Source organism: Natrix helvetica, assembly GCF_964273705.1.
Source record: "Natrix helvetica genome assembly, chromosome: 1".
Lineage (NCBI taxonomy): Eukaryota > Metazoa > Chordata > Lepidosauria > Squamata > Natricidae > Natrix > Natrix helvetica.
The window spans coordinates 121,024,196-121,037,020 of record NC_138548.1 but is presented as its reverse complement, the minus strand read 5'-3'; the positions used below and the strand labels follow the sequence as shown (position 1 = coordinate 121,037,020).

The 12,825-nt window shown below is 43.0% G+C and overlaps 1 protein-coding gene across 1 annotated transcript in view; it reads right to left on the bottom strand.

The window, feature by feature from the left end:
• Positions 1-9,318, bottom strand: part of LOC309390361 (membrane-spanning 4-domains subfamily A member 15-like) — a gene marked incomplete at its 5' end in the record, with an annotated part of 45,635 nt that extends 36,317 nt beyond the window's left edge. Inside the window, 3 exons of the mRNA XM_081949627.1 lie at positions 4,478-4,600; positions 5,191-5,435; positions 9,276-9,318. Of these exons, the coding sequence (XP_081805753.1) occupies positions 4,478-4,600; positions 5,191-5,435; positions 9,276-9,318 (411 nt within the window). The remainder of the gene's footprint in view (positions 1-4,477; positions 4,601-5,190; positions 5,436-9,275) is intronic.
• Between the last annotated feature and the right edge of the window lie 3,507 nt (positions 9,319-12,825).

The window sequence follows — 12,825 nt, the reverse complement described above, 5'->3', positions numbered from 1 at the left end:
GCTAGGATTCCAAATAAGGGAAAATGCTTCAGCTTCTACTCAGATATGCCAACTGAGAACTTGGGTGCGGCCTCTGAGACACTAAAAGAGACCTCAATATTTCTGCCGCTTATTTTTTTTAAAGTAAATCCGATCACTGTGTTTCCAAAATATGGCTTCCAAACATTATTTCATTCTTCAGATTCATTAAAATGTTTTCCTAACTTATTTAGGCAACATTTGAGAGCCTATATTCTTGTGGGACAGTAATGCGTTCTCATTGGTTAGTCAGATGTCATTTTTTCATCCCTTGGACCATCTCTCATAATGCCCCTCCCCCCTTGGGATTTTAATGAAACACGAGGAAGTCAGGAAGTCTGCAGTGCAGACAGGACTTTGATAGGTACTGTTGAAAGAAATGTCCTTCTGGGTTCGGCTCCAAGTGGGGAAAAAGACACTGGAGACATGGAGGCTGCTTGGAAAGATGGTTTAATGGTGGACAGGACCACATGGCTTGAAGTCCTGAACAGAAAAGGTGATCACATGATTCAATGTTGGGAAGAAGAAGAGAAGGAAGGACTGAGATGCTGAGTCCCTGGTTTTATGCCCTCTCTGGCCTTTGATCTTGAGCTTGTATACTGATTGGTTGTCAGACTCCCATGGGGCCATGCAGGGACAACTCTCCAGACTGCGTTTTGAATGCAGGTTTGCTTGAGTTCTCAGATGCCATGTGGTGAGTTGGATAAAGGGCCAATATTATCATGCCTTAATCCCATCCCCCTGGACCTGAAGGGGAGAACTCTTTATTATGTAAAGGGACTGGCTTGGCCTGCTTAATGCCCCATTGACAAAGTGGGTGGAGGCAAGAAGCTACAGGGAGCTATTCTCAATTTGAAACATGTTTCTTCCTTTTCACATCCAGGGAAATATAATATTCTGCCTTTTCAATATTTCCTAGGATATTTCATTTTTCTGGGAGAGGGCTGGGTGATAACTTTCCACAATCCCTCCTTTTTTTTTCAAAACATGTGAGTGGAACGCACATGTTCTTGAAAAAATATTAACATTGGTCAGATCAGGGGGACTTAATTTTTCTGATGGAAAGTCATTGAGCAAAACAGAAGAAGGATCCCTTCAGTGGCTCCCAGAGAGCTTTCAACCATGAAGGTCTAGCAGCCAGGGCAAATTTCTGGAAAGAAATGTACAGAATCCAATTTTCCATGCCAATTAGTATCAGATATCACTTTCTGTGAGCTTCCAGACAGGTTTCAAGCAAGCAGAAATCCCAAAAATCTTCGCAGCTATGGTTTTGCCTTTTAAATACCTACAGGCTGCCCATTTCCAAGGGATGGTTCTTGAACCTGCCCTAGCTCTTATTTTAGTGAGGCCAAATTGAGTTTAGCTAGTTTGCAATGCAGGCTATTTAGTATTTTTTTTTAATTACACACAATGAGCCCGGGACTCCTACTCATGAGACCATCAGTGCAACATATCCTGCTTTACTGGGCAACTGGGCAGCATCATTTTTTGAGTCACAGTCAGGGTTTGAGTTTTGAAGATCTTTTCTGCTACTCTTCAAGTGGGGGAATTGCCTGAGGGGAATTAACCCTCTCCCATGGGATTAAGAGGGAGATATCACTGCTTAGGCTTTTGTGCCAGGGCAAAAATCAACCTAGGAGAAGCTTTGTGTGTAGGTAAATCAAGGAGATAGTTTCAGTCACGCAAGTCTTAAAGCTGTCAAGTTACAAGACCCTTGCACCCCCAACCCTTTAGAAAAAAACCCAGGGGTGTTCAAACTTGACAGTTTTAAGACTTGTGGACTTCAACTCCCAGAATTCCTCCTCTCACTCTTCATCTTGATGATGTGCAGACGGGAGGGGGGAGGGAGCTGGAACCGGTTCTAAACGGCACTGTAGATTTGTGGAACCTAATCTAATAAAATGAAATTCAATGGTGAAAAGAGTAAGGTTCTACATTTAGGCAACAAAAATGGAATGCACAGGTACAGTATAGGTGGTACCTTGCTCAGTAGTAGTAACTGTGAAAGGGATCTTGGAGTCCTAGTGGACAACCATTTAAATATGAGCCAGCAGTGTGCAGCAGCTGCCAAAAAAGCCAACGCAGTCCTAGGCTGCATCAACAGAGGGATAGAATCAAGATCACATGAAGTGTTGATGCCGCTTTATAATGCCTTGGTGAGGCCACACTTGGAATACTGCATTCAGTTCTGGTCGCCACGATGTAAAAAAGATGTGGAGACTCTAGAAAGAGTGCAGAGAAGAGCAACAGAGATGATTAGGGGACTGGAGACTAAAACATATGAAGCACGGTTGCAGGAACTGGGTATGTCTAGTTTAATAGAAAGAAGGACTAGGGGAGACATGATAGCAGTGTTCCAATATCTCAGGGGTTGCCACAAAGAAGAGGGAGTCAATCTATTTTCCAAGGCACCTGAGGGTAGAACAAGAAGCAATGGGTGGAAACTAATCAAGGAAAGAAGCAACTTAGAAATGAGGAGAAATTTCCTGACAGTTAGAACAATTAATCAGTGGAACAGCTTGCCTCCAGAAGTTGTGAATGCCCCAACACTGGAAGTCTTTAAGAAGATGTTGGATAGCCATTTGCCTGAAACGGTATAGGGTTTCCTGCCTAGGCAGGGGGTTGGACTAGAAGGCCTCCAAGGTCCCTTCCAACTCTACTATTATATTGTATTATTGTATAACCTCTTCTATAGAAGAGGTTAGAACTGGCAGGAACCCACCACTGGTATATATGTATGCATGCATGCATGTATATATATATATACACCACACAGAGATTGTGCGTGACTAAACAGGAATTTGCACATACTTACAAATATTCCTCCCCAAGAGGGGTAACCTCCAATTGTAGTCACGCCAGCATTTTGACAACTCCCAAGCCAATGTGCATCAACCCGATCATAATTTGGACGGCCTATAGAAGAAAAATACACAAAATAAAACAAAATTGTTCTCTGAATCCAAGAAAGACAATCTTTCTAATCTGTTAGCAACCCAGGAAAGGCATCATTTTTAATCCATTTTTGAAATGTCCTTTAAAGGGTTTGGGGCTTCTAAGCTTGCAGTGCAGGTGTTGACCCAAAGCCTGGTTTCCTATGGTGAAATATCCAACTGGAGAGTAGGAACAGTGAGACACCCACGACAATATATGCTGGACAATGACTCCAGATTATGACTGACAATGGGACTGCTCTTGTCAGGAAGAAGGCCTGTAAGATTATCAAGATGAGCCTTTGAGAGAGACGTGTCACTTACAAGTCCTCTCTCTACAGACTCCTCTGCAGGAGGAAGTTATGCATGGTCATAAGCACAAAGCAATTAAACCAGCTTGGGCTGGAACAAAATTTTTCCCAACAATAGCACTTCTCAGAGGGAAGGGAGAAAAAGAGATCTGGCTGACACTGTGGCTGAGCTCCATGTTCTTAATTAATTAAACAGCAAAGAAAAGGAATGCATATTTGAGTTAAAATCTTTGGTAGAAACACAAATGAAACTACCAGGAAGAACCAAGGTTTCTGGAATATACTCCAGAATCAAACAATGCTCAAGCCAAGATCTAGAACGTTAGGATGGAGCTCACAGGTCTCAGCACAGTTTGAAATACACTGACATTATATTGGATTCCGAACAGGCACATAGCAAACATGCATACCCAAAGTACATTGAGGAAATCCTGCAATCTTTTGAGGGACTTGCTGAGGAGCACTGGTGTAGGTACAAAGTTACTGAGCTCCATGCTGAGGATATGGAATTGCTCCAGATGCCTGAACAGTGTCACTGGGCAACCCAGGAGCTGTTTGGATGTTCGCTTCTTTAGACAACTAGGTATGTTTCCACTGGCCATTTTTGCTGGAAGTATTGCCGCAACTAAGTTACCTGCAAACAAACAAGCAAGGATAAGTTAAAGGAAGCAAAGTCTGCTCCTTTGCCTTAATCTCAGTTTATGAGGTAATGTTTGCCTGCAGTAAAACTGCAGAAGACCGAGAGAAGGTTTCAGAAAGCAGGGAAGTAAATGCACAGAACTTTCTCAGAAAGGAAACCTTAATCATGAGGATGAAGGATTGTCTTCTTGCTTACATTCCAACATTCACCGCAAAAGGTATCTTCTTCATTCTAGCACCACCTCAGATCCACCCAGCTAAATGGTGCCTCTCACATTGACAAGGTTTTATTGTGATTGCCCTCCTGTGCTTTTAGTAACAGGTGAATCTAAACTGGTGGAGTTACATAGCCATATTGCTTTTAAAAAGCTATATTGTTTTAAAATATAGAGAAATGTAAACGGAACTTGGTAGCCCAATGAATATCCTGTTGAATTTGGATTATCTGGATTGATTCCGCCCCCCCCAAAAAAAGTGTGTGCGTGTGTGTACTTTTTATGCAATAAACTTTACTCTCAAGAGCAACCGTGTATTTTAAAAAGCCACCTGTTCACATAAAAATGTGCACATACTTACAAATATCCCTCCCCAAATGGGGTAACCTCCAATTCCGTACAAGGTAAGATAGTAAGAAGAAAATAGCCGATGCAAGGCAACCCCAAAGCCAAAGTGGAGCAACCCAATCATGATCTGGACAGCCTGCAGAAAGAAAACACACAATATAAGACTAATTCTCTGAATCTGAGAAATTGAGGCTTCTCAGCTTACAATGCAAGTGTTGAACCAAGTTTCCTATGGTGAAAAATCCAAATGGGGAGAAGGGACAGTTTGAGACACAGTTGTCACTATGTACCGGACATTTACTCCAGATTACGATCTAGTTTGACCCTCAGTGGGACTGCTTTTGCCAGGAAGCTCTGTAAGAATGTAGGTCTTCGTGAGAAAAATGTCACTTCTCTCACTACAGACTCCTCTGTAGGAGGAAGTTGATCACAGTCATAAGAACAAAGTGTCTTCAAACAGCTTGGGCTGGAAACAATCCATTACTAGGTTCTTCTGGAGAAATGCCCAAAAGTTGCACTTCCCATAGGGAAGGGAGAAAAAGAAACTTCATATTGGACTCAGAATTTTTTGTAGATACACAAAAGTACCAGGAATAACAGAAATTTCTGAAGTATATTCCAGAACCAGACAATAGCCAAACTAACTTCCCTAACTTCAACAGGGAGCTCACAGGTTTTTATACAGCCAATAAAGTCTTAATAGACTTTAATGCAATGCATGCCTACCCCAAGCACTTTGGGCTCAGCCTTGAGGAACCTTTCCAAAGGACTCTGTTGTGGGGCTTGTTGAGGAGCACTGGTGGGAATTCCAAGTTGCTGAGCTCCATACTGGGGATATGGAGTTGCTCCAGATGTCTGAAGAACAGCATTGAGCAATCCAGGAGTTTGGATTATGTTTCCTCCATTAGAGGGGATGAGAACTACGGTTCTACTGGCCATTCTTGCTGGAAGTGTTCCCACCTCTAAGTTATCTGAAAACAAACAAGTGAGGAAAAGTTAATGTCTTAACCTCAAGGAGGAAAATTCTGGCCCTTCTCCTTAATGTCACTTTATGAGATAATATTTGCCTGCAGTAAAACTGAAGATGATTTCCAGAAGGCTTCAGGGAGCAGGATAGTAAAAACATACAACTTCCTCAGAGATAGAAATCCTTGTTTTCCCCAACATTCATCCCAAACCAAAGAAGCTTCTTGCTTGGGAAGCAAATGTTTTCAAGGAACAACCTCCCCCCCCAAAAAAAAACCACCAGTTGCTTTAATTAATCAGAACATGGAGAAAATGCGTATATTAAATTTGTCAACTCAACGAGAACACAATTGGACCACCAGTTTCAGTTTTCTAACAAAACTCAGGACAACTCCATAAAGCAGTGAAGAGATTCAGTAAAGTCTTAACTGCGACCAAAGGACCCGAATTAATCCCATGGTTACTATTTGTATAGACCTTTAGAGAAAGCTATATTGAGCTGTATTAATTGGAAGTCAAAGTTAAGGGAAAATCGACCCATCCACCCTCCCTTGAATGTCGAACTTCAAATATTTAACTTTTGTAAGTTACACGGCGCCTTTGCGCGTATTGGTCACTTCCATCAGGGCAAGATTGATTGCAAACTCTTCCCTGTCCTAATTCTCCCCTGATATCCTCCCGTCTAGAAGACCTGCGGGGGCTACGTGGCTGAGAAGACCGCGGGTGGATGGCTGCGGGGGAGAACCGGCAGGTACGGAATGGACCACATATTAATTCCATACTATTTTTTTAAAAAAATTACTCACGACAATCTCTCAAGACGAAGTACACGGACGCCCCAGGAAAAACGAAAATAACAAAACAGGAACAAGTGGAGGGTGTGGTTCCGCCGTCTACTAAAAGGAGGGATTTACTCATACCTTAATAAAGGACTCCAGAAAAGAACTTCTTTCTTGCTCCTTTAACTGTTGCAACAGATAACAGTTCGGGGCGATGAACTTTCTGCTTGTTCAGAGATGAGAGGAAAACTCTCCAAGTTTATAAAGTCCTGTTATTCCCAGGGTAAAACGAACTGCTGAAATCAAACTCATCCCTCGACATTTCTTTCGCGTCTCTCTCCAAATGCGCAAATCCCGCGCTTGGAGGGACCCGTTTTCAACCCCTCGGAGACTTCTACGATCTTTGCAGGAATCGCCAGAAATAAAAAGAAAAGGACGCGCGTTGCGATCATAGCCTCCCCATCCCCCCTCACCCCCGCTCTTTAAGTAGTCCTCGTCCAGCGAAGGATCCCCTACCTCCTCTCCTTTCCCTCCACCGGCGCTCTCTGTAGCTTTCGGATTACTCTTTTTAGCGCTTGAACAGGGAAAGCGGCAGCGGCGTGAAGGGGAGGCTAGAGGGACTCGATCCCAGCCTCCGATTGCGCTCCTTGTGAAACTCTCCCTTGGAAACCTCAGAGGGCGCTGAAACATCTGGGCCGCATCCCTTAGCCAATAAATGGATGCCAAAGGCAAATCCTCTCCGTACATTGGCAAAGTTAGGGTGGGTAAATCTCTTATGTTTTCTTTTGCACTTATTTAAACTGAACATTTGCTTTTTGGTTGACTCTTCCCTACCATAAACTTCTGCTTTATTGGAGGAGCTCCCCTTCTTTCATTATGTATGTCACACGAGAGCGCCCTCTAGAGTCCTGATCCTCCTATTGCTATTTTGTATTGACTGTTCTACGAACGTCCATGGGGCTGTGGTCACTTCAATGCTGTAAGAATGATGTTTTAGAAAGGGAGACGGCTTCTGCCCCCCTCCCACTTCAGATGGCTAAAATATTCCCAGATTTCATTTTTTTTAAAAAGCAGTTTCCATGATCTCTTCTAGAACTCTTCTAGATGTATTATGATATTGGCTTTTCATGTCCTTAGTTCAATTCTTAGCAATTCATTTCAAGGGAAAATTAGACAAGTGTTTCAATCAATGGGATGGTAACCAGCTGTGAGTGTGACAGGTCCAGTTAGCTGACACACTATAATTCTGAATTTCAGAAGAGGCAAGAGGAAACCCAAAATGTTTTAGATGAAATAAAAATATGAGTTATATAATTCACCAGGGAACATTAATCTGACAATAAATTAAGATTTTACAGTAAATTATCCATGTTAACCATAAGAGAACTGGAATTTAAATTGAATTATACAAAACACAGGCATTTTCAATTTGTGAATAAACCAAGGAAACAATTATCTTATAAGCTGCAAAGAGAAAGAAAAAAATAAAAATACAAGTGAAAGATAATGTATTGATGGACAATGTGGCTATATAAAAATTATCAATTTTTAATTTATGTAAAGGACATGTTATTCCATTGGAGAAAACAACTGAGTACCAGAAATACAGAGTAAAGAAAACAAAGAGAAAGGCAAAAATGCAGAACAAAAAGATAAAAAGAGAAGACAAAAGCTTACTATTTTCTGTGCAGCAAATATAAACACAATTACAAAATTATCTCTTACTCTATGATTACAAAAAAGATCACTTTTTTCCACTATCTATTTTCCTTCTAATTATCAAAAAGTCTAATCACAAGTTCATTGTATGAGCCCAGATGGAACAGTGGTTAAAGTTCAGTATCACAGAGAAACTCTGCCCACAGTCTGGAGTTGGATCTTGGTGGGGCTCAAGGTTCATTCAGCCTTCCATCCTTCCAGGGGTCAGTAGAATGAGGACCCAGATTGTTGGGGGGAATATGCAAATAATGCTTCAATGTTGTAAACCACCCAAAGAATACTGTAAAGCACTAAAAGGTCAGTATATAAGCCTAAATGTTGTTGCTAATGCTATTTTTTCTTTTTCATCCAAAGTTTTTAAGAGGTTTCCAGTCTTTTCTCTAACCAAGGAAGTCAGTTTAGTCTTGTTAGCAAGCTCATTTTCACCAACCATTCAATTGTTGGTTATTTTAAACCTTCCCACTTTTGAGCATATTACAATCTTCCTGAATCTATCATATATAAAAAACAAAGTTCCGTGACTTCTTTCTCACTGTCTGTCCACCCATCCTGAAGAAAATCATCTGGTTTTAATTGTACCTCAGTATTTAAAAATCATGAATTTGTGTGGCAAGGATGTTGGAATAATTGATCAAACTGGAGCCGTCTCGAGTACGTGCAGGCTGACACGTCAGCTGAAACATGTACAAGGACGAAGGGAGTTTCAAAGACAACATTCAATCCCTGGCCGTGATAAAGGGAGTTTTCAAAGACAACATTTCATCCCTGGCCGCGATATCTCCGACTGTGTAACCAATGATATAGTCACGTGTAAGGTTTTATAATATATGGAAATGTATTTTTCCCTACGCTGTTCCCTTGTTTGTCTTTTGTATCCGCCCATTTTTATAACCAATAAAAGGGACGTTCAGAGTCAGGTCTGGGTGCTCCCATCCCAAGAAAACTCCTGTGTGTGTATTCTCTGATTCGGCCAGTCTCATGGGAGGTCCGCCAGATGTTCCTGACAACTGGTGACCCCGACGTGATAGTTCCCAAGACTATATGTCCCTTGGACCTCCTGTATTCATCGCCTGGAAGAGGCCGTGCACACGATTTCATCCGCCGCAAGACGATAATCCCCTCGTGAGTATGGGTGGAGGGTTAACCAAGCAGCAGGCTGCGCACCTGCAAGAGCTTGGTGAACTAATCAAGGTTTCAATTATTATTTTGAAAAATAATGGAAAAAATTTACCCATTTTATCTAAGAAAGAATTGGTCAGTTTCTTAGAATACATTTGGAAAAACTGCCCTGCCTACCCAGAGAGAGGCTCCTTAAAAACGTCTACATGGCGAAAATTGGGTGCTCACTTCCATGAGATGCCAAGGGCCCCCAGGAAAATACTGTCTTCATGGCGGGTAGTTATGGAGTGCCTTATGATTCACGAAAAAGGCTTGGCAGAGGGATTGAAGCCCTCCGCCTTTCCACTCCCCTACAAAAAGGAAGCCTCGCTTGCTGAGGAAGCTACAGATAAAAATAAAGGGGCATATTCCGTTGATAGTCCCTGCCCCCCCTGCGCTCCTTTGCCCGATTCCACCAGGCCACCCGCCCATAATGCTATGGGTGCGGTTGCCCTGGCTATGGCTCAAGCTCACAGCCAGGGGCTCCTCGATGCCGAGGAGCTGACTCAACGTTCTGCTTTTCCTGTTTTGCTTGTGCCCAACCCTGCGGGGGCTGGGGTTCCAATGCCACTATATGAGCCCCTTCCCCTGAAAACGATTAGAGACCTAAAAGCAGCCGTCTCTATGTACGGTATTCGATCGCCTTATGTTAAGGGTCTTTTTAATTCCATGGCTACATCCTTTATCATGACTCCCCAGAATTGGAAGGACCTACTGAGAATGCTCCTCACGGGGCCTCAGTATGTTGTATGGGAGTCGGACTTTTCACGGGAGGCTCATAGTGCTGCCCGCATGGCAGGAAATCCCGCCATCACTGGGGACCATGTTGCTGACTCTGGTGCTTTTGCTTTGGTTACAGCCCAATTACAACTTCCCGTGGCTGTTTTTCCGCTTGTTAGTATTGCTGCCTTGCGTGCTTTGGATAAAACAGATGAAGCCTCTGGATTGCCTACCACCTCCTTCTCTAAGATTCACCAGGGTCCGAATCAAGCTTTTTCGGACTTCGTGGATGAATTGTAGAGGGCGGTGGAGAGACAAATTGACAATCCCGTCGCTAGATCTGAACTATTGTTAAAATTGTCTCTTGAGAATTCTAATGCTGACTGTCGCTGTATCTTACAACCTCTTGCTTCTAAACCGGGTGTTACTCTGGCGGAATATCTCAAAGCCTGCCGCATTGTGGGGACAAGCACCTTTGCAATGGACGCCTTGCTGCCGCCTTGCAGCAGGGCGGTCGCCCGGCTGGAAATTGCTTTAACTGCGGCAAACCGGGACATTTCAAATCTCAATGTAGAGCCCCGGGAGGGGGCGTGTCCCACAAAAACTCTAATTCAGGGGCTAAGCCAAAAACTGTTTGTCCTAAAACAGGACATGTAAAAAGGGGTACCACTGGGCAAATCAATGTCGCTCAAGCCAACAAACCGCCCAGTCGGGAAACTAGAAGCGGGGCCAACAGCCAGCCTGATCCAAAAGCCTGTAAGAACAAAGCCGCTGCCATTCCCCGCTTCATTTCCTCCTTTGCTGGAATTTGTTGCTGATGTTTCCCTAGATGCGTCGTTTCCTAACACACCTTACTTTATTTCAGCTACACCCTCTGTCGCCCTCTCCCCTCCCACATCTGCTTTACTCTTTCCTCATGATTCACTTCTTTCTTGCAGTGCTTCTTTTCCCCCAATGCTTTTGACATGCTTAGCGGATCAGCAGGTTGCGCTACCGAACAGTCACCTGCAGTCCGAGGCGTCGGTGGAACTCAGGTCGCCCAAATTAGCAAAGAGTGGCTGCCAGCAACATCGCCCCAGATCTCTACAACTGCTCATATCAAATGGGTAATACTACCCCCCTCCACATCAATTTGTGGGGTAGAGATTTGTTGCAACAATTTGGAGCAAAACTAAGTCTGGACTGAGCATGTCCCCTCCGCCACCACTCCGGATTTCTTTAAAATCGGAGAGCCCAGTATGGATTGACCAGTGGCCGCTCACCTTTGAGAAGGCCTCAGCCTTGTGAAACCTGGTTTTAGAACAATTAGAATTAAATCACATAGAACCCTTGCTAAGTCCTTATAACACCCCAGTTTTTGTGATAAAAAAGAAATCAGGTAAATGGCATTTTTACACGACCTTCGTGCGGTCAACGCCGTCATCCAGCCGATGGGGGCGCTGCAATGCGGTCTCCCCAACCCAAATTTAATTCCAAAAGATTTTGACCTGATGATCATTGACCTGAAGGATGCCGTTTTTTCCATTCCACTTCATCCGAGAGATATGCAACTGTTTGCCTTTACAGTGCCTGAAATAAACATGTCTCGGCCCACTTCTTGCTACCAATGGCGAGTGTTGCCTCAGGGCATGCTAAATAGCCCTACCATGTGTCAATTTTATGTGAATTCCATTTTGCAGCCATATCGTCTTCGGTTTCCCCCTTTTTTTAGTGTACCATTACATGGATGACATCCTTGTTGCAGCTCCAGGCCCTGAGGGAACAGTAAGAAGCACATTGCCTATTCTCACTACTATGTTAACAGAGGGGGGACTCCATATAGCCCCGGACAAAATACAACACAAGCAACCTTTTTTATATCTAGGCCATAAATTGCTATCCTCATACTCTGCTCCTGTTGTCCCTCACATTAAGTTATCACAGAAGACAACCTTGGTGCAGTTGCAGCAATATTTAGGAACAATAAATTGGGTTAGACCTTACCTTGGTATTTCTACCAAGCAGTTAGCACCTCTTTTTTCAGCACTTACACAAGGCAAACATCCATCTGATTTGATAAGTCTGAACAAAGCACAATTGGAAATTCTGACGCAAGTCGAGCTGGCATTGTGTAAACAATGGGTGGATCGTTGTATCCCGGACGAACCACTTGTTATTGTCCTGCTTAATACTATGGACATCCCAACTGCTATTTTAGCCCAAAATCCGGGACCACTCCTCATTTTGGAGTGGTTGCACCTTCCACATACTCCGCGTAATACCTTTAATCAAAAGCCTTTTCAATTTGCTTCTTTGATCACCAAGGCCCGCCTGAGGGCAAAAGCCTTGATGGGCATTGAACCATCAACTTTATATGTCCCATGCTCCCTTGCCACGTGGGATGTGATGTATATCAATTCTGAGCAGTTGCAGATAGCTCTCACGGAATGGCCAGGCCACATTTCCTGCCATCCGCCTGCTCATCCGAGAATTCAGCTTTTGAAGACTGTTCCAATTTTTTTGAATGATTTATTGCAGCCACTACCAATAAAAAATGCCATCACCCTTTTTGCTGATGGTGGAAAGCAATTTGGAGCTTGTGCCTGGTTCAGAAATGGCCAGTGGCACACAAAAATTACTCCACCGCAGAAGTCAGCGCAGAGACCCGAATTGGCTGCCACTATTCTGGCATTTAAACATTTTTCATCAGAATCCTTTAACTTAATTTTGGACAGTTTGTATGTGACACAAATTGTCTCTACTATTTTTCAGTCATACTTGTCACCATCTTTGGATTCTGAATTAACTTCCTTGATTTCTACACTTCAGGCACTTATTTTATTTTATTTTATTTATTCTTATAAAAATAAAATCATACAAACATAATTTCAAACATATTGCTGTCACAGTGCAAGAAATCATAACGTTTAAATAGCTAAACTTAACATTACCGTCCTAGTAATAGGCCTAATATTTAGCACCAACATTTACACTATATGCAGCCCATCTAGTCAGCGTACCTACGTCATCAATTCTTATT